This window comes from Hypomesus nipponensis, chromosome 9 (genome assembly GCF_054491055.1).
Source record: "Hypomesus nipponensis isolate SF chromosome 9, ASM5449105v1, whole genome shotgun sequence".
Classification (NCBI taxonomy): domain Eukaryota; kingdom Metazoa; phylum Chordata; class Actinopteri; order Osmeriformes; family Osmeridae; genus Hypomesus; species Hypomesus nipponensis.
Window position 1 is genome coordinate 8,472,501 of NC_140369.1, and position 22,385 is coordinate 8,494,885.

General features: G+C 45.7%; 2 protein-coding genes across 2 annotated transcripts in view; both read left to right on the forward strand.

The window, feature by feature from the left end:
- Positions 1–11,834, forward strand: part of camta1b (calmodulin binding transcription activator 1b) — a 36,185-nt gene extending 24,351 nt beyond the window's left edge. The window contains exons 7-21 of the mRNA XM_084705416.1: positions 393–546; positions 1,453–3,299; positions 3,754–3,880; positions 4,099–4,233; positions 8,010–8,149; positions 8,261–8,445; positions 8,529–8,607; positions 8,700–8,967; positions 9,105–9,616; positions 9,693–9,850; positions 9,952–10,198; positions 10,301–10,369; positions 10,564–10,709; positions 10,823–10,894; positions 11,759–11,834. Coding sequence (XP_084561542.1) covers positions 393–546; positions 1,453–3,299; positions 3,754–3,880; positions 4,099–4,233; positions 8,010–8,149; positions 8,261–8,445; positions 8,529–8,607; positions 8,700–8,967; positions 9,105–9,616; positions 9,693–9,850; positions 9,952–10,198; positions 10,301–10,369; positions 10,564–10,709; positions 10,823–10,894; positions 11,759–11,834 — 4,215 coding nt within the window. The remainder of the gene's footprint in view (positions 1–392; positions 547–1,452; positions 3,300–3,753; positions 3,881–4,098; positions 4,234–8,009; positions 8,150–8,260; positions 8,446–8,528; positions 8,608–8,699; positions 8,968–9,104; positions 9,617–9,692; positions 9,851–9,951; positions 10,199–10,300; positions 10,370–10,563; positions 10,710–10,822; positions 10,895–11,758) is intronic.
- Positions 11,835–16,141: 4,307 nt separating this feature from the next.
- vamp3 (vesicle-associated membrane protein 3 (cellubrevin)) lies at positions 16,142–21,821 on the forward strand. Its single transcript, XM_084706152.1, has 5 exons — positions 16,142–16,460; positions 18,102–18,162; positions 19,597–19,755; positions 19,864–19,915; positions 20,034–21,821. Coding segments are annotated over exons 1-5 (294 nt in total). The 5' UTR covers positions 16,142–16,458; the 3' UTR covers positions 20,054–21,821.
- Positions 21,822–22,385: the final 564 nt, after the last annotated feature.

Genomic DNA, 22,385 nt, shown 5'->3' on the forward strand with positions numbered 1-22,385 from the left:
GAGATTCTTCTCTGACACGCTAGATTTGACCTCCTTTGTGACCTCCCTATCCCTCCCCCTATCCCTCCCCCTTTCCCTCCCCCTTTCCCTCTCCCCCCCCCACACACTTCTTTCATCCACCCTCCCCCACAGTTCTCCTCCCTCCTTTGACCTTCCCAGAGACACTGACACACACTCTCTTTCATTATCTCTCTCTCTCCCTCTCTCCCCCTCTCTCCCCCCTCTCTCTCCCCCCCCCCTCTCTCTCTCTCTCTCTCTCTCACACACACACACACATTGTCCTACTCGCTTTCTGCCTTTTACCATTACAAGAAATGCAGTTTGATTACAGTTATTATAACGTTGCGTGTTTGTGTGTCCATGTGCGTGTGTACATGTGTCTGCATGTGCAGAACCCAGACATTGTGCTCGTCCACTACCTGAACGTCCCTGCTGTGGATGACAGTGGGAAGCCGTGCGGGCCTGTCTTGTGCTCCATCAACACAGACAGGAAGGAATGGGCCAAGTGGAGCAAGGAGGAGCTGATTGGCCAGCTCAAACCCATGTGTGAGTAGCTCCCTTTCACCCCTAGCAACAACATATCCCAGTGTGTGTTCTTTCCCCACTTTACATACAGACTGACTAATGGAAAATAATACCGGATCTGTGGATCTGTACAAGCTATTACAAACGTGTTTAATCAATTTCCAATCCACCTCACTTATTTAAGAGCCCCTGTTAGTCTGATGGATTACACCTTGTGGAGCTGTGCTTGGCTCTGCAGTGCCACACTGCCCTCTAGTGGCGGGTACAGGCTTGGTGTCTGGGAGGCAGAGGGCAGGAGTGTAACAGCATCCTCAAAATCCCCAGCATGCATTATTCAGATGGGGTGAGAGAGGACGGCTCAGGTCTCTGGAGTCTCCTACTTTACATAGATCAGCCTTGCTTAGTAACACATATGAACTGATGCTTTTTTCTAGTTTGATAGAATACGGTTTTGAGGCTTTTTTGTGATTTGAAGACAGCTGTGAAAAATGAGCTGTACTGCTCAGACAGCAAACACTTGCAATGATGACAGTGTCTGGTGTTGTGTTACTGCCAACTCAGATTGCATTTCAAATTGTGACCACAAGAGGGCAACCTGACACGTCCAACTTGTTTGAGAATGGTCCATTTACTGGCTATATTTAACTCTTGTGCTTGTGGATGAAATAATCCCTCTCTCTCTTACTTCTATCTTACTTCTCTCTCTCTCTCTCTCTCTCTCTCTCTCTCTCTCTCTCTCTCTCTGTGTCTCTCTGTTTCTCTTTTCCTCTATTTCTGTTCCCACCCCCCTCTATATATATATATGTCTCTCTTTCTCTGCGTCCCGTCACCTCCTTCTCTCTCTCTCTCTCTTTCTCTCTCTCTCTCTCTCTCTCTCTCTCTCTCTCTCTCTCTATCTCTCTCTCTCTCTTTCTCTCCCATTCTCAGGTGCTGGAAGCAGCCTGCATCAGAAGTGCTCCAGTGTCAAACAGCGCATCATCTCATCCAAGCAGGAGCCCGGGGCAGCAGCAGGGGCCGCAGCAGGGGCCGGGGCCGGGGCCGGGGCCGGGGCGGGGGCAAGGGCAGGGGTTGCTGATGGCTCAGAGGTCCAGAACAGTGACGTGTCCGAGGGCCAGACTGAGCCTGCTCCTGGAGGGGCCAGGGGCAGAGGGGCCGGTGAGAGGAGGAACGGCAGGGTGCCCAAGCCCTCCCTCCTTCCACAGAGCAGCATGGAGGTGTCCTCCTCCACCTCCACCAGCCAAGTCGAGGTCCCCGATACCACCCAGAGCTCCCCTCTGTCAATCACCAGCGACATGGCCGACAGCCCCGCCCTCGCCATGGGAGGCAGCCTATCACAGAGCACCGCTGCAGTCTTCATGTCAGAAGTCACCACTCTAACAGGGGACTCAGTGTATCCCGCAAGCCACGCCCATCTTCTAGCCTCCGCCCATGAGAACGCGTCCGCTGGGATTCTTTTGGCTGTTGCCCCCGACAACCAGCGGTTTGCGGCGTTCCCCGGCGGGGTTGGTCTGGGGGAAGGCGGGGAGCTAGTCTTGTCCAGCACCCTGGACTCTGGAGGCATCAACCTACCTGAAACAACCATGAACTTTGACCCTGACTGCTTCCTGAACAACCCCAAGCAGGGCCAGACATATGGAGGGGGAGGTGGGAAGGCAGACGGGGGGTCTGGGTTGGGGGTCTGTAATGGTGACACTGGGGGGCTTCACTGCTCTTCAGCTAATGGCTACGTCTTCAACCCAGCGCTGGTCAACAACATCAAGACAGAACCCACCCCCTTGGAGCAGCCACTGTCCAGTCAGAGCGGGTATGTAGGAGAGGGGGCGGGCCTTAGCCCCAGCACCACGTTGGAGCAGATGGACTTCAGTGCTGTGATGTCATCAGCATGTGTCCAGAATCTGTCTCAACCAACACATCACCCCTCCCCCAGCCTCTTCCTTCAGGGCTCCCCCCACACCCAGCCCTCCTTGCCCCAGCCCAATGGTCTTGAGGCTGGGCAGGATTCAGGAAAGACCCAGGCCTATATTGGCCTACCCACAGTGCAAGACGACTCTACTCTAGCCAATGGCGACCAACACACAAACCTCCACCAGCCTAGCCCGGAGCAGCAGGGTCTGTGTGGGAGAGCTGGGCAGGCAGGAGGAGAGGAGCAGTCTAGCAGTATGGGTTCAGGGGAGGCGGGGGGCCTAGAGAAAGCGTCAGAGAATGGGGTAGAGTTACTAGTCAAGCCTGGGGATTCACATGAGGCCTACAGGAGTGGCGTAGGACAAGAGCACTACCTACAGCCTACGGATGAGAGTGGGGCTGGAGAGGGAGGAGGAGGGGGAGGGGGGCAAAGGGAGGTCCTGTGTAATGGAGTGGCGTTGGCAGGGGCTAGCAGCTCAGTGATGGACAGCTCTCAGCTAGTGACTGGAGCAGGCTTGGAGGACACAGCGGGCATGGAGGGGGCACTCTACGGCTCTACTCTCCCCCAGCAGGGTGGGGGGTTGTCAGGGGTAGAAGGGGCAGCGGGTGGGGCTATCAGCCTGGAGGGTTTCGAAGCTTCGTTTGGAAGCCAGTTCTCTGACCTGATCAACGACTTCATCTCGGTGGAGGGGGGTGGAGGGGGGGCGGCTGGCGGGGTTCTGATGCCCCAGGAAGGGGCAGTAGAGGGGCAGGGGGCAGGAGCAGCCCCCCTGCAGGGCTCAGCTGTGGAGCAGGGAACTCTGGGACTGCTTCAGGAAGCTGCCAGGCTGTTTGGAGTGACAGACTACTCTCCTGAATGGTCTTACCCTGAGGTGAGTCAACACCCTAGAACCCAACTTTAAATGAGGGTTTGGATGCAGTTAGGTATCCTTCAGCTAGTTTATCTGTGAATTGGTTTCAGTTTGTGGTCGCATGTGTGTTCGTAAGGGTACTACATCTCAAGGTGATGAGTGTCTCTTGGCCATGAGCTTGACACACAAACACACACACAGTCACAAACATCCTCTCTTCTCTAACTTTGATGACGTCACTGTCTGACAGTGAGGTGGCAGGGTCAGACAGTGACCAGGGGACATCCTCCTAGTCACAACACCATCCCACTCACAGAAACATGTGACGCCAATCACTGTCGTTGTGTCCTGGTGCACTGCCTGCAACCTCCACCTCACCTTCAGAGCTAGCACTGAGTCCATAGAGAGTTTTATTTAATGTTAAACTGGATGAAACCTTTCAGTGTGTGTGACTGTGTCTATCCCTGTGTTCAAGGGAGGGGTCAAGGTGTTAATAACAGGGCCCTGGCTGGAGTCCAGCAGTGAGTACAGCTGTCTGTTTGACCACATCAGCGTTCCAGCTGCCCTTATACAGCCTGGGGTACTACGCTGTTACTGCCCAGGTACACACACCCTCTCTATCTCTCACACACACACACACATTCTCCCCCACACACACACGCACACACAGACACACACACAACACCCACAACCACACACATGCACGCACACATACACTCAAATGTACACACACAAGTACACAAGGACACACCACTGTAGCTCCTCTTACAGTATGTACATGTTGTAATAGACATCCCCTGTGTGTGTATGTGTGTATCAGCCCATGATACAGGTCTGGTGATGCTGCAGGTAGCTATGGGTGGTGAGGTGATCTCATCCTCTGTGGTGTTTGAGTACAAGGCTCGTGACCTTCCAGCATTACCATCATCACAGCATGACTGGCTCTCCCTGGATGGTGAGTCCTTCACTATGTGTGTGTTTGTGAGTGTGTGAGCGAGCGAGTGAGTGAGTGAGTGAGTGACCGAGTGTGTGTTTAAGGGGGGATTGTGGCTGTGCCAGTGTGATAAATTGTGTGTGAATGACAGGGTACACACGTGTGCGTGTGTGTGCGTGTGTGTGTGCGTGTGAGTGTGTGTGTGTGTGTGTGTGTGTGTGTGTGTGTGTACTGTCGTAGCCATAAGTTTTGGCAATTACAAATGTTGTGTTTTGCAAGTTTGCTGGTTCAGTGTTTGAGGAAAATGTTTTCACGTTTCTATAGAATACTGGAATACAATAAGGCACATTTCATATTTTTTAAAGCTTTTTGGGGGCAAAAAAATTCAATATATGCAAATAGTGATTTAACCAGGCTAGAACTAGTTACTGAAATTATGTTAGCAGTCATCTTATACAAAGGCCCAGCAAAGCTTTGCAAATACAAAATGTGTCTCGCTCCAAATACTTGTAGATGGTGGAGTTACATGGTGTAAAACATTTGCCTAATGCTGAGACTGTGAGGAACTTGATGTATCTGTCTGTTTACCACTGCTGCTCAGCTGGTGTCGTCTTCTACTATTTTACTGCACCTTTCACAATGGTTAACTTGGCGCTGTATGTGCATGGCCATCTATATAGAGGAGTGGCGGGAATCTGGTTTTGTTCTCATTTGAGCATAAACAGAGGGAGGTGCTGTTCTATACTCCAGTTGAGTCAATATATTGCAACGTCTGTGCCTGGTCGGGCTGTCTGTCGGGTTCAGTACTATAGACCCTGCTGTATCTGTCGCACAACGCTCTGGAGGAGGCGAGTTTGTGGCGGTTGTCTGTTAGTTTAAGATACCTCGTTTGTGCTTCAATATAGGATGAAAACGGACTCGATACGGGTTTAAATCAGTATCTTACTAAGCTGCATGAAAAGTATGGTGATTGCGGAAAGGGACAACTGAATTAACAATTTATCGCTGATTTAAATGTGGGATATGCACGGTTATTTGGCGCATAAAGTTGACAGCATCTCACGTGATTCCTTCAGTTCATAGAAACACGAGTCACTTCAGTGAAGCATGTCTTACAGTACTATTCGCCCCCGTCTCTCTGTGTACTCTGTTGCGCAATGCGGCAATGCGGCTAGTATGGACAGGGTGCGGTGCATGCGGAGGGCATGAAGACACTATACCGCTGCGGGCACTCTGCAGTCCGCACATCCCACAGAGTAATAGTCAAGAACACTGTAGCCTTAACCTTTTGTATTGGTCAACAGGCTGCAACGGTGATTTTTAGATTACGTTTTTGACAAGTGAAAATACTTAGCCTAGTTATCCCCACCTTGGAACGCATGCCCATTTCTAGCTGTCTTATAGAAAAAGAAAAACACTACTGTACAACGATATATAAAGGGGAAATTATGAAGATAAATAACCTTTCTAGACTGTTCTAGCTTTCTCATAATGTGAGTGCTAGGTCTACGTGCCTCCCTTCTTTAGAAGAAGTAGGGTAAGCTGCGACGCTTCTCTGTTGCGTTTGGCTGTTTTCCGTTTCGATGCTTTCGTTCTATCGATGAGGACCGAGTAGGACCGGTAGCTCGAGAACCTCCCAGGCGGGTAGATTTAAAGCAAAGCTAGTGTCCCTGTGGCACGCGAGGTTATAGTAGCCTACCATTGCTAGACTACACGGCATAAACTGAAGAGGGGAGGGTAGTCTCTCTCTCTCTCTCTCTCTCTCTCTCTCTCTCTCTCTCTCTCAGCTTTTGACTTTGTTCAACTGTTTGTTATGGTAGAGCGCCGCACACCTCACTAAAAAGCAAACGATTGAACAGGGAGGGAGGACAAAGAGAGCATCACAGAGCGTTCTACTTCCACGGTTCGGGTTAGTATGCAATTTCGTTTTCGAGATGCTATAAAACATAAATGCACCAATCTGGCGCGTTGTATAATTTCTTACATTACCTTAGGTGTGGGAAGGCAGGCCGATTGTTTTTATATTGCGGTTTCTAGCTTAGTGAACTGAAATAAGGCTATTGAGTTCACTGCTTGATGAAAGGCTAGCCAACTAAATATCAAATGTGTTTATGGAGTATCAAGAGCAGGTTATTGGTGCTTGTGCTCTGGCTATTGGCACAGTAGGATATGTTTGAAACTCACTGACCAAGTTAAATCTCAATTGATCTGTGCTGTGCTATACATGACTGCTCATACTATAATAATAATAATAATAATAATGTTTTATGATCGATGTTTCCGCGGCTGTACCAGTTCTCTGCAATTTAACTGATCAGCTAAATAAAGCTCGAGCTTAGCAAACAAATGGTCAAAGTAAAGCTTTGTTTGCCTGGCAATAAACGTGTCTTTATCCTACTTCCAATTATACAGCTTAGGTATATATGTAAACAATTATCAACCACTGTTTATCACATAGTTGGGGCCAATCAAATAAAATGAAATTCATAAAGGTTCTGTTTTCAGAACCATAAGGGGTGGACAGCGACACAAGTTGTGTATAGTTTCTTGGTCATGTGAGTGTTCAATATTGAAAAATTCAATTACGATTCAATTACGATCACGATGATAGTAATTCTGCCTATAGGCCTATAGCCTACAACTGCTTATCTCGATCCCACGTGTACTTTGTCGGTAAGGCAAAACATATTTTCAGATAGCCTGTGCCAAAAGGAAGAGAAAGTCGCGATTCAACCTCAGTGGATTATTTTGTGCTATAGCCTACCTATCAATTTGGAAGAATCACAGGCCTACACCTGTTGTACCTGGGCTTCAGCCGGTTCTTCAAGTGGTCTTTTTTCCAGCGCAATTACGTTGTTTAACCTGAAGTATTAACCAAACGTGAATACATGGCTACAACGATGGTCTCCATGCCCACCGGCAAGGATGTGTTCTGTGGGTTAGTTGTGCACTGAATGTGAGTGCACGTGTCTGACGCTGAGACTGACAGAAAGCAGCATTGAGTTGTGAATTTACAATGATTGTGTGTGTGTGTGTGTGTGTGTGTGGGGGGGGGCACATTCAGAAAGTCACATGTTGAAAGAACTATTACAGACTGGCATTACATTTGAGACACACTTTGTTTGAGTTTATTTGGTTGCATTTTAAGTTAGATGATACATACACACACACACACACATAAGCAGACAAGCTAATATGACCCCAGAGGTTGCAGTCAGGTATTTACACAAGTGTGGATGTGGGTGATAAGTGGGAGAAAAAGAGAGAGACATTATGGTAATGTCGTTCTTATTTTCATTCAGATTTAGCTTTCTGTTTTGCCTCTTCTGCTCTGATTGGAGGTCTAAAAGGGGAGGAGCTCTTATGTCACAGTTATAACCCCTCCCCCTCTGCTCATTGTGTGCCGCATCCAGAGAGAGAGGGATGGGGGGAGGAAAGGGAGAAAGAGAGAGAGGGAAAGAGAAAGAGAAATGAGAGAGAGAAAATACAGAGAGAGAGAGAGCAGCAGGTGGGAATGACATAATGTGCACTGCAGCAACACTGCAGCAACATCTGAACAAAGACAGTCATACAGATACACACATAAACAACCTACATGCTTTCCCACCAATTCTCTCTTAGACACACGCACATCAATTGTTCTTTGTTGTCAAGAGGCCACTCAGAAATATAAATCCTAATCTTTTGTAATGATACACATCTTACAGGAATTTACAGTGATAATCAACCCATACTTATCAATCAGGAAGCTCTGCACAGTCCCGCTCACGTTGTTTGTCCCTTCTGTCTCCCTGTAGATACCCAGTTCAGAATGTCCATTCTGGAGCGTTTGGAGCAGATGGAACAGAGGATGGCGGAGATAACCAATCACAATCAGAGTTCTGAAACCACGGCAACCAAAGCTGGGGGCGTGGAGGTCACAGATCACCAGTCTCAGGTAGGGTCCAGTTACAGCATGTCCATGACTCCTACACAGAACTTGGCAGTCTGTTTTTTTGCTAGTCCTGTCTAGTGTAGTGCTGACCTTCTACCCCCTATCTCTCCCCAGCTCTCCCCTGAACAGGGTTCCTTCGAGGGCCGTGTGGTGGTGGTGTGTGAGAAGATGATGTCCCGCCCTTGTTGGGTTTCGTCCAACCAGCTGGTTCACAGCAAGAGCTCCAGGGGAATGACCTTGCTACATCTGGCAGCTGCCCAGGGATACGCAGGGTTAATACAGACCCTCATCCGCTGGCGGTAAGAAAACACACACACACATGCACGCACACGCACACTCTCTAACAGGTGATCAGACTCTAAATCATATCTGCACTTTCCAGCACCAAGCATGCAGACAGCTTAGACCTGGAGCTGGAGGTTGACCCTCTGAATGTTGATCATTTCTCCTGCACACCACTGGTAAGACATTTGTCCTGTGTGTGTGTTTGTGTGTGTGTGTGTTTGTACAGTTTGTGTAGGTTACTAAAGTGTGCTTCCCCTCTCTTCTTAAGATGTGGGCGTGTGCGTTGGGTCACACTGAGGCAGCATTGGTGTTATATCAGTGGGACCCCAGAGCTTTGGCCATTCCTGATTCGCTGGGTCGGCTGCCACTCAACATCGCTCGTTCGCGTGGACACACCCGATTGGCTGAGCTCTTAGAGCAGCTGCAACAGGCTCCTGCCACTCAAGGCCCTACCACCAACACTTGGATGGACAGGTGGAGCAGTGAATCCCACTCCAGAGGAGCAGGGGACAATGCCAGCCCCAACCTTAACGCAGGTGAGCCTCTCCGTGTGTCTGCAGTGAGCACGTGTGTTCATGTGTTCCTTTCACTGCATTTGATGTTGTTTCAAATCGAGTGAACCACAAATGCTTCTCCGCTCTTAAATGTGTCTTCTCTGGCTGTGTCATTATAGATCTAAGGAGATCCAGGACAGAGACCCAGCCTGGCACCCAGAGCCAGAGCCAGGACCAGGGCTGGAGCCAGCAGGGACGCAGAGGGTCTCAGGACCACCAGGGAGACCCTCCTCCAGCCAAGAGACTCAAACCCAACCCAGAGAGCCAACAGCAGACAACTAACATTACCCACAGTCCTGCTAACGGCCCACACTCACACCCTCCCAACACCACACACACTCAACCCCCCAATTCAGGCTTCATGCACCCTCCCTGCCACAGACCCAGCCCCAGATCCAGACCCAGCCCCAGCCCCCCTCGTCTCCCCAGCCCCCAACACATGCAGCCCAGGTTTGGGGGGTCTGGGGGAGGCAGTAGGTGGAGTTTGAGGCAGGCCCTTGGACGAAGAAGTTTGGCCAGGAGAATTCTTGGAAAGGAGAGACTTGGCAGTCACCTACGTCAGAGGGTGTTGTCTGGAAGGGGGGAGGAGTCAGAGCTTCTGACCTATCAAGAGAACACTGAAGATTTACAGGTAAGAACGACGCGTTGCATGTGCGTGTGTGTATGAGTGTGTTGCAGGTGGACCTTACATAATGTATGTTTTACAGATGGACATGATAACACTAGCTGAACATATCATGGAGGCCACTCCTGACAGAATCAAACAAGAGAACTTTGTTGCTACGGAGACAGAGACAACCACAGAGAAGATGGAGGGGAGTGCTGACATCAGCTTGTTGGCTGGTTTCCTTGGTGATGTGGAGAGGTGAGTCCAGTAGTTGTCTTACATTTAGGTCCACATACAGTATTAAATCTGACTTTGCAATGTCAGACCCCTAGACTGGAGCTCTGTTGTGTTTCCTCCAGGCTTCTGCACTCCAGACCCCAGAACCCAAACCCAAGAGCAGGTCCCATCTCTGGGTGTGAGGGCCAGGAGATTCCCTTGGCTCTGCAAGGTCCCTCATTCCTGTCTGACTGGAGCTCCTTCCTGCATGCAGCCCTCAAAGAAGAAAGACTGAAAGCAGACTCCTCCCATCTGACCATGACGGAGGCGGAGCAGAGAGAGCTGTATGAGACCATGAAAAACGCCCTCCACACCCTCAGAAAGCTCAAGGTGATTGCTCAACTACACAGAGACAGACATAATCCTTACATAGCAGCTTGTTATAGTGGTAGGCTAACTCTTTGTTGCTCTGCTCCTCCTCTCTGCTTTCAGGGTCCCATCCAGGAGAAGCGGAAAGAGATTGAAGCAGTCGTCCAGCGCTGCTATAAGAAATACAAACAGGTAACAGAATGCCCTTACAGCTCCTACAGTTACAGCAATAAAATCATGTTCCACAAAACACTGTTTATTACTGTACTTCACACTATTTGTTCTCTCCTTCTCTCACTCTCTCACTCTCTCTCTCTCTCTCTCTCTCTCTCTCTCTCTCTCTCTCTCTCTCTCTCTCTCTCTCTCTCTCTCTCTGTGTCTCTCAGTATGCACTTTATAAGAGGATGACTCTGGCAGCCATCCTGATCCAGAGTCGCTTCCGGAGTTTCCATGAGCAGCGGAAGTTCCAACAGAGTCGCCGAGCAGCAGTCCTCATTCAGCAATACTACCGCTCTTACAGGCACTCTCTCAGGTGCACTAGCTGACACAGACACACACACATGCTCTCTCACACACACACACTCACGCACACACACACACACACATGCTCCCCATGCTGTAACATTCTCATGTTTTGTCTGGCAGCTGTCTCCTCACTAAGAAGCAGAACCAGGCCGCCCGCAAGATCCTGAGGTTCCTGCTCCGGTGCCGTCACAGGTGAGACACTCACTGTGACACACTCACAAACACACTAGTACTGTGATACACACTTACACACACACTCACTGTGACACACATACACAAACATACATGCACACACACACACACACACACACACACACGCACACACAGCCTTCCTACTTCCCCGTGTCCAGTCCCTACCCACTAATAGCTGGTTGTTTTACTGTTCTTGTGAAGCCCCTTGATGGACCATAGGCCTCTTAAACGGGTGAGTCCTCTCCCTCTCTCTTCTCTTCCCCTTTCTTCTCTCCTTCTCCCACTCCTCTCCCTTTGGCTGATGCCCGTTTGCATGTCAGCTGTCTGAGAGGGAGAGAGGAAGCCCTGGATTCGTTTTATTCCTATGCTCAACCTTCTCACTTTCTCTCTATCTCTCCCATCTCTCTCTCTCCCTCTCTCTCTCTCTCTCTCTCTCTCTCTCTCTCTCTCTTATCTCTATGTCTTTACTCCTCCCTTCCTGTCTTCTCTGAGAAATTGCTCGATGAGGCTGTTACTTCTGCATGAATTGCTCAGACAGGAGGGGGCTCCTGTTGATGATGTACTCCCCCGGGGCATGTCTTGAATCACTTCCTCTGTGGGAGGGCATCTCTCTCATGCTTGGCCTGCCAGCAGCCTGCTCTTGTTTGGCTCAGTGGGTGGGGAGGGAGAGGAGGGCTGGAGCATTGGAGGGGTGTGTTACTGTAACACTAAGCATCTCCACTGAGGTGTCTGAACTGAATCCAGTGCCTCTGTGAATGTTCAGTATGCACATGTCTGCTGTAGTACTCCCCCACTCACAGAAACACACACAAGCAAACCCACAGATTATTAGTGTATTTGACCGATGTGGTATTTCTCCTGCAGGGCCAAAGAGCAGAGAAAGGCCAGGGATCCTGAGAGTCCACCGCCAAACCCAACATACAGCCCCCTCAGCCTCTAAGGAACCACTCCACGCCTTCATCTCTCTCCCTTGACCCTCCTCCCCTCCTTCACTCCACACTCCTCCCTTTGTCGACACATTTCCCCTCAACATCCACCAATCTCCTCTGCCATCTCAGCCCTTACCCTTCTGCTACATTCCTCCCCCCTCACCTCCCTATCTCGAAAAGAGAGGCCCACGCTCCCCAACCAGCCCACTGATGGGGGGAGGAGGGGAGGGGAGGGGGAGGAGGGGGGAGGAGGGGAAGCACACACCGTGGCAGCTCGACAGCTCAGACTGCAGGGGAGGAGCCATGGGGAGGAGCCGGGGGAAGAGCCGTGGGGAGGAGCCGTGGGGAGACTGGGTTCCAGACACCGCATCACTTTACTTTGATCCTCCTTAAGATAACCGGGAGATTATGACATTACCCTCATGGCATCTTTGCACTCTTCATGGTTTGATTTTTCAAGAGCAAGCGGGCAAGCAAACGAAAAGATGATGGGGTTCAACCTTTTATGGAGAATGGATGTGGAGAAGAGGATGATTGGTTAAAAGATAGACATTTGCATCGACATGCAGAATCTATACAAGACTCACTTGTCTTTTATATGTGTAAGAGGATTTATGTAAGAATAGGAAAACATAAACCAAAAACAGTATCACTTCCATGTCGCATATGCATGCAATGTTTTGCTCCTCCTCTCGTCCATGGCTTTTATGGCAGTCTGCAAATCATTTTCTAACTGATAATGACATCACTACAATCCACACTGGTCAGTCACCCAATCAAAATGGGAGGGACTACACTTGAATGTAAGAGGGAAATTAATTGGAATGGGTTGGGTTTGAAATAACTGTCTTAATTTGTTACTTGGACTTTCTATGAAGTCGTTTCTGGGCCAGCATTTTGCTAGCCTGCCGTGGTGTGTCCGTGTTTGTTAAAACCAATGCATGTGATTGAGCTGAGAGCTCTTGCATGCTTGCCAAACTGCTTTATTGTTGTTTATTTTGTATTAATATGTGTGGTTGTGTCTCAATTATGTCCTCATCAACCTAGCCCTACCTTGTATTTATAATGTAATGTTATGTGTAAGAAAAGTAACTTGTTTTTTTATGTTTTGTGATTTATTTTTTAATTCTTTAAATATGTATTTATTTATTTGTTTGTTTATTTATTAATTTATTTAAAAGTCAGCTCAAGGTTGTTTTAGCTTGAGTCTATTTTTCCCCATTCTTGTGTGGTAATATGTGACATGTTATGTTCAAATGGTTAACTGTCTGCTAGTTTGTTTTTGCGTGAATCTCAAAGACCTATGGTTTTTGAGGAGAGTGTCACATACCATTGCCTTGACTTCTTATAGACTCTGAGAGGTCCCCATGCTTGCCCTGTACAGGACATGGGTACCACTTGCCCCTCGACAGGGCATTGGTCCCTATGTTAGCCCATATATAGGGCAGTCAAATCCATATTTTGGACTATTACATATTCCTGTATATAAAGAGACGAGGTAAGGGGATATGAAGATCCTTAATCTTTTTCATAAGAGGACTGTATTTAAATGATAAATTATTTTACTCCCATAATAATAACTTATGACAGAGACCCGGGTACACAGGACAGATGCATTGCTTGTAAATAATGTAGATATTGAAAACCGTCATGTGCATGAGAATTAAGACAAAGAAACAGCAAAAAGAACATACAAATGTTTAGTGGCTATGGACTGTGAAAGGCTTTCAACTACTTCACTTTAAGAGTGTCTCATATAAGTGTTACTGAAAAAGAAAATTTTGTTGAAGCATGCCATTGAAAAATCTAATGTTAGAAATATAAAGTGGGAAAGCAAATTTAACAATTATCTTTCAAAACATTTACACTTTGTGCTTTTGTTTCTGGGCTAGCAAAAATTAAATATTTTGCCAGTGGTGCCAATTTTATGAATGCTACTTTGCCTACAAGACGTTTAAAGGATGGAAGAATTCATTATAACTCAAAACAAAATGATATCCATAAAATCAACTTTAGCAGCAACATAATGGGGAAGGAATGAGATGTGCATATAGGCCTGAGCAGTAACTGACCAGATGGCATTGGTCCAAGTCAGGTTGACTAACTGGTATGAATGATGATGGTGGTGTGAATGCAGTGACAGATCCATGCAGAATGAGTGGACTACATTCAGGAGGGTTGTGCCTCAGCGACATTCAGATTACCACAGACGGCCACACATGTAGAGCCTCATGTCTGACCTCCGTCCAAAACGTTTGATTCTTCAAAGAATGTCTTCTTCATACCTTACCGTTCTCCCTTCTCCTCACGGTACTGCCATTTCACAACCTGTGCAAAATTCCAGATCTTTTTTTGTTTAGAAAGTGCCTGTTCACACTAAGAAAGTGCAAGTTTAGGAGCTATGTTTACCCTTGTAAGGGTTAGCAGATTATTTAATTTCCTAAATTGTGTGTTAACAACAATGCTCAAGGCAAGACTTTAATGTTGTATCTTGATGAACTTTCCAAACTCTAGTTTGTCAGTCAGTTATGTTTCTCTGAAAGATCAACTTTCTTTATCCCTGTTCAATTTAATTGATCCCAATATAAATGAGTTTGATCTTGCCATGTATTTCCCTATGGCAAAGTGAAGGAGACACGTTTTCTTTCCACACAAGCATAGGTCTATTAGTGTAGGATTAGGCAGTGCATGTTCACACATGTACATTGGATCAGTTATGCCAGAATGTTGAGCAACAAAATGCTGTCTTGCATAAAAAATCCCAATTTATGAATCTCAACTGCAGCGTAAGATGTCCACTGTCACTAAGGCCTACTCACATTTAGCAATCCAGTGTTGATAAGGTGTGTATTTTTGCATGTACATGTGAGTCAGTCTCAGTAATGTTCTTCCAACATTTTACATTAAAGTGTATTCTGCGTACCGTAACAAACACATTCTACACATAAGTACATCACCTCAGTCTTTCTGAATTGTACACACAAACACACACACACACACACATACACAAACACATACAGTGTTGCTCTTCCTCTCTCTATTCTTATGTCTTAGGGACGAGTTAAAACTCTCTAGACTTTTACTCAGGGTTCTAGAATAGGGAGGGGGTGAGTGGAATGGGGGGGGGGGGGGCAGGTAGCAATCATCTACCGTTAGAAAAGTAAAGTGTATGTGTTTGTGTCTGTGTGTGTATGACTGATAACACAAGGGGGTTCCCTGATGATGACCACTCAAGGAGGTTGCAGAGGGCTTGATATTGAGGGTCCCCTGAGCGACTCATCTAAAACATGACCTAGGAACACATTCATTTGAATGAGGTTCCACAAATCAGTAGGCAACCCTTGAATGCACTACATCACTTTATCCTGGTATAGTCTCTGCTCTTCCTCTTTCATTCCCACTTAAGCCACAGGGATACATAGGAGTGTAGGTATTTTAGTGGGGGAAATGTACACTGGATTTAACTTTCCAACTAACACACACACACACAGACTCCAATGACATACACAAAGCAATAAACATGTTCATTTTCTCAGAGATGATAGTGACTGTAGAAATCAGTTTGTAGAAAAGTCACAAATGACTTCAACATCCTCTTTGGGGAAAGCTGATAGATGTACTCAGAGATGACCTCAGAACCAAGAGTTGGAGGTCACAAGATGAATGATTAAAAACAAGGAGGCCTCCTTTTTAAAATGGCAATTGCCTGACATCACTTTGCATGTTACAGTAGTTTTAGACCCATGTAATTAAATTATATGGCTGGACCTCTCCTCTCTTGCCCTATCATCTCCTGCTTTGTTTCCATCTCTACCTTAGTGTCGAACCAGTGTCAAACCTCTATCTCTCTCCTTCATCCGCTTTTAGTAGGTTCATTTGATTTACAATTGTGCATGCACAAGCATCACTAAATTGTTAAAAATATTTATAAATAAAAAATATTATGTTGCTGAGGCCATGCAAAGTGTTTTGAATTGCCCTATGTGTGGAAAATGTCTTCTGAATGCTTTACATAATTTCTGCTGTAAAATGAAATCAGAATAAAAAGAAAATTTGCACTTTACTGTCAAAGTCTGTGTTTTTAATTCTATTGAAACTGAGAAAAGGTAAAGCCTGTTGTCAATTTCACTTATTTGGCCACCAGGTCATATGTTCATCCCGTGGTTTCCATTCTGCCTTCTAAAATACATTAATATCATTCTGTTGATTGCCTAATACTCTTGTAATAATTCACGACTTCATTTTATTCAAGGAAGCATAGTATATTGTCACAGTTTTGTTTTTCATCAATACAATGTCTTATGTGACTTCCATATAGGCTAGATGAATCTGTGATGTGAACCACATCCAGTATTACACATGTTGAAACAGCTTGAGTGTAATCTTATTGTGTAAAAATCTTTCTCTGTATATAATTGTATAGTTCATAGTAGATGTGTGTATGAAGAAAATAAAAAACGAACGAGGCAGTGCAAAAGTGAACCTCACTTGAACTGCGAGAACTATTAGCTAGCTAGCCAGTACTACTGGCTGTAGTACTAGTTAACACCATCATCACATTGTATCGCTGAGTGAAGAGTAGCCAGCACCTACAGTACTGATCCCGGAGTTTGGATATCCTTTTGATAGCTCATCATGTAAGTATTCATGAAACACACATCACCATCAAATAACGTGAAGTTATCGACATTTTTACCAACTAATATTGACTATATTTAATAACAGTTATCTTTATTTTGTTTTCAAAGTCAACAACGCCCAAACTTATGCTAATGCTAAATTAGCTTCGCTTGTCGTACAGATAGCCATTGCATTCAACAAGTGCTAGAATAGCTAGCCAACGACGACGGGCAAGCTTGCGCTACTGGGCCCTTGCAATGTAGCCTACACTAGCCAAACTCAATGGCCGAGTGAACTGATAAACCGTAGTATAATGATAGATAATGGGATATACATGACGTTAGTCAAAAGTAGACTTAACGCTAACTAGCTAGTTAGCTGTTTCCGAATAATTTCTAGTTTGAGGCGCACTAATCATTATCGGACAGTTTTAAGCTTTCCGCCGTACTTAATTCGACGTTACTCGTAGGCTGCTAACTGTGCGGGGCTTCTTAACTTTTTGCTGACAGCTAGCCTAGCTAGCCAGTGCAAACTTTAAAAAATGTTTACTTCTGAGTGTAACTGTTATGACTGCAGCATACAGTGATTAACATATTTATGGAGAGTATATTAAACGTTTTGCTCATTTTCATTTGAAGATGTGTCACTTTACCATCTGATTTTCAGGCTAGTAGCATAGGCACTAGGCGGCTATAGAGCTAACTAGCTAAGGCACCCATTTTTTCAGCCAGGTTTTGCCTCTGTGTAGTTGTGCATGGTCGGAGAAGGTTTAATTGCTGTAAACATTGTATGTCTGATACTGTGACTGTTGATTCAGTGTTAGACGCTCAGTATGTCAGAGTATTTGGAAAGTGGGCAGGCCTTAGAACAAGAGCGGAACACTGGAAGAATAGTAGGAAGCCGTCTGTGCCCTTCCCAGCAATATACATCATCAGCACCTATTCCTCAAGTGGCACGCTCAGAATCAGATACATGCACACTAACTTGGTCTTCTCAACAATATACATTTTAGTGTATGTATTTTCAATACCCACATAAACAAACATTGTTAAAAAAAAAGTATAGTTGGAGGAACTACGTTAAATAGTAAGACGTAAAACAGTTTACTAAAACAGAATAAAGTGTGTCGGATACATGTAAATATGTCTGTAATGTTGTTACAGGGCCATAGCTTGACTAGGTTTGCAGTCTAAGTGCCAAATAAATGCAGCCTAGAGCTGTGCCTCTTAGCAATAGAATGTCAAGAAGCTGCCAGCCAATCCTGCATCACACAGCACAGTGTACTCTCAATCTCCCATTCTAATGCAGCCTGTGCTTCATACAAACTCTCTCATACACACACACCAGGCTGACCTCATTTCCTGATGTCAATAGGTTTTTGGGAAGCGGGTGTGGAATTCATGATTTAGTGGATGGAGGAAGTATACCAACACTAATTGTAATGTATTTGTTGTGAGTCAATCACATCAAATATTCATAGCAAACACTAATCATATACTTATTTAAATACTAGCCTACCTCTCACCGTGGTGCCAACAAATCAAAGATTTAGCCTTGCATTGTCTCCAGCAGATGGCAGCAGTGAGCCAATGTTGTATGAAAGACCTCACTAGCTGGGTGTGTGTTGAAAAAGTCCAAATGTGTTTCTCCTTCCCCAGGTCTGCCCCAGCCCCAGAAGGTAACCGCCGCCTGCAACAGACTCAGGCCCAGGTGGACGAGGTATGCAACCAACCTTTTAGGGGAAAGTTCACTGTACACACCCCCCGAAAAAGTATGTTTGTGTAGATTTATTTACCTAGGGTAAACGTGTCTGCTAAATGACTATAGTTTCATACATTGCTTTCTTTTTCAGAAAGATCTTTCTTTTTCTTTCTCTCTTTGTCCCCTTTCTAACCCTGTGTACAGTCCCCACTGAGCTGTCCTTATTTAAGTCCAGGCAGATAGTGAGGAAGTGTTCTATGAGTGTGTATCAGGACTACAGCCTTGAGAACACTCCTAAAGTCAGCATCTACATAGCCAATCATATTAGACAACACACACATTGACCTCAACACTTTTGTAAATGTCTTCCTGTGTCAGCCCCCTATTATGTTGGCAGTTTTATATTATTCAGATGTGTTCCTCATCAGTTATGCAAACGAGTAGAAAATGACCATCTTCATAGATTGTCATGTCTCTGCAGTCCTCTGCCTTCACTGTGTCTTTATCTCAGTAGTGTCGTGCACACCATTCTGCCCCCCTCTGCCCCCCCATCTGTCTTAACCACTTTCTGTGTGAAGCCATTGGCTTGCCTGCCTTCCTCCAGTATTGACTTATGTAATCGCTGGCAGGGACTAAAAGGGCCACATTTTTATAATCGGTAAGATGTTTCCAGCTCTATCAGGTGCAGTGGTTGTGATAGCTCTGAACTAACCCTTTTTACATGCCTGTTTTATCTGGGCATGAAAATAATAACCTGCTTACAAAAGACAGAAGATCATTTAGGATGAGCAGAAATTAAGGTTAATAACATTGCTGTTTTTCTGTCCTATTTCTCAATCTCTTTTTTTGTTTATGTCTCACTTTTGTGTGTGTGGGGGAGCCTGTGTCACTGTAGGTTAATCCTTCCAATCAGAACCTAAACTTTTGTATACCAGAAAGCATCTGATAGGCTGGCGTTCCTATTATATAATCATCGTCTCCATGGTTATGTAAGAGCTGCATGGACACACATGCCCTGCCTCCCCTTCCCCCAGCCTGTCTGAAGGGTGGGGCAGTGACAGGGTTTGTGGATCAGTGGAACATATGGGTTATCTGTCTGGACAAAGCCTGGTGTGGTACTGTTTGTTGTCACTAGGTGTTTGTGCGGGACTGTTTTCATGTGCACACACTGTTAATGCAAGCTTATCTATATGTGATTGTCCATGTGTTAAGTTTGTGTTCATGCGCAGCGCTAGGTGTAGGGTACCTTCTCCATGGGCTTAGTTATGTAACAGAGAGAATGTCATTTCACATCTCAGCTGTCTAGCCCTCTCCACATGCCGCGCCTCTCATTGAGAAAGAGTCAGACATGCGTGTCGACTTCCCTTCAACTACAATGTTGTGGCGTGGATTCAGATATGTCATAAATGTGAGTGTTTCTGATGGAAAGCGTGTGTCTGAATGTGTGTCCAGGTGGTGGATATCATGCGTGTGAACGTTGACAAGGTGCTGGAGCGAGACCAGAAGCTGTCGGAGCTGGATGACAGAGCAGACGCGCTGCAGGCCGGAGCCTCCCAGTTTGAGACCAGCGCTGCCAAGCTCAAGAGGAAGTACTGGTGGAAGAACTGCAAGGTGCAGTACACAGCTGCATGGTTACAGAAACACTGACCCCCCCGGCATCCCAGGCCCCAGTATTCTGTATTTTAGAGATGAGTAATGTGGTGTCTGTGCTCTGTTCAGATGTGGGCCATCCTGATAGCTGTGATAGTCATCATCCTGATCATCATTATCGGTAAGTAGCAGCACTGACATGGGTGGTGGGTTGTGTGGGGTTTGGGGGAGCTGCAGTCTCTTCTACATTTGTTTTTCTATAGATGTTTTTTGACTATTGGGTCTCTTCTCCCCACCAGTCTGGAGCACACAGTCGTAAAGAATCAGGGTGAAGAGGAGGAGTTGCGAGAATGATGAAGGAGAGGAACAAGTGAAAAGCTGAATGTTTCTGAGGAGGGAGTCACATGGTTTAGCCTACTGAACTCCACAGCCTATTTTCTACAGCAAAGGTCCCTGTCCCTGGTCCAGAGAGCTGTGTATGTGTGTGTCTGTGCCTGAGTGTGTGTGTGTCTGTGCCTGAGTGTGTGTGTGTCTGTGCCTGAGTGTGTGTGTGTCTGTGCCTGAGTGTGTGTGTGTGTGTGCTTTGGTTTCAAGGCCATCAATCCTGTCATCAAGAGGATGATTGTTGTGAGGATTGTTGTGAGTATTGTGTGAGAGCACAGTGGCTTTACTGGACCAGGTGTTGGTAAGAATACTGCTTCAAACTCCTCATACACAATATTATTTTCTTCTTTTTTATTATTAATTGCCAATATTTGATTGTGTAATAGCGTGAGGCAGAGAGAGACAAGTGCCTTTTGAGAGCTGCTCTGTCTGTTTCGCTGTTAGTCTACTGTAATGCTAATCTAATGTGCCAAGGGGCCGCTTGACCTGCACGTGCACACAAATAAACTTGTTTTTCATAACAGATCAATACATGGTAGTCTGAACAGAAGCCAAATGTGCCTGAGAAGTGTTCTTATCTCCAGAGTCAAACCTGAAACGGTTGAGATTCAATTAAAACGTTACTTGTCATCTTATTCCTCCCTACAGAAGAGTAGCCACGGTTGTAGTCACATTGGAAAAATTACAAATTACACCAAGCTTGTGTCCTAAGTGACCAAGTAAGTACACAAAGCCTTGATAGTCCTATATCCTACTGCCACTGGATGGGGATGAAATGGCCATGTGTCTTGTTGCCTGAAGTTGTGATCAGGGTCAAAGCACAAAGTAATAGCTACAGTATGTGGTAGAAAAAAAGGTAAATCTAACAAAACACAGCCGTGGTTTACATACTGAACCTACTTACCAGCCAACCCTCGAGCAGTGCCTTGAAATACTCACAAACAAAAACACAAACCTTTCCAAGTGTGTGCCTGTCTGAGTGCTTATCCTTCACAGTACACCAGTCTCCTCCAACTCACTCAAGAATCAGCCACACCTCTAAATCCAGTTCCTTATTTTATGAATTTGATTTAATCAAATGTATTTAGTATGTATACATTTGATGCTTATTTTGAGGTGTGTAGGAATTTTCAGTAATAGTATAGTGCCTTTCTTGTAGTATAGTGCTTTTTTTTTGCTAACTGATGGATTTAATATTTGGTTGCTGCTGTAAAACGCATCTTGGCAGATGAAGTTTGGATGGAAAATGTCACATAGGTGTGCCAATACCATAAGTCACATCTGCTCTATCCTCTCTCCCCGGTGCCTATGGCTCGTACAGATCTGGTATGAAAATACAATATATAAATATATTATGTTGCACAGCAAAAGGCGAGGTTGTTTATTGCTTTACAACAGTTCTATTTTCTCCAGAGGATCTCAGTTTCAGGACGTGGTGTCTAGGATGACTTCAACAAATATTGTGGCTCCTGAAGCTGATTATTTAAATGTAAGGTTTAGACTAGTATAAAAACAGCCTTGTTCCATATACAATACATTCTGTTTCAGAAAGTGTTTAATGTATACACCCAGATTGCAAAATATATTGCTTTTGTCTAGCTTTTCTGTGTGAACATTAATGAACCAAGTGCAATTCTACTCTTTGGCCTTGAATGCTTTGTGTATTTGCTTGAATAAAAACAAATGTAACATTGATCACCAAACCTGGTCTCTGTGTATGGTGTGATGGACTGTGGTTTTAGGTATGCCTCTATCAGCTTTGCAAAGCTTAATTTGTGCTTCTCTTTGTTTTTCCATATTATCTTGGCTCCATAATCATGTGGCCCCTTCTCTGGTTCAGCGTGTTCATTTGCAGGTTCTGCAACCTTTGCTGTTTTTCCACACACAGACAACTACCTCGCTGCCACAACTACCTCAAGCTATATATGGCGGGTAGAAAATAAGACATGTTGGTTGGGAATAGGAATTTGGTTGGGTATAGGAATTTCACGCCAACATTTTGATAAAACTCGAGAGCCCTGTACTGTATGTTTCATAGCGTTTACTTGAGTGGTCTTGAAAACATTTTACCTACTTTCATGGTGTAGACCGGCTTGGTGAAGGGCCTAGCGCATAAGCCTAGTGAGTTAAGACCGCAACGGACGTCATATGCATTTGAACCTGTTGAACCTCAGAGCAACCGTTCTTTATCCAATCCAGTTGGATAGTGTGCTCAACACGCCAGTATATTTTTGTAAGTTACAAATCTTTTTTGCAAGAACACAAAT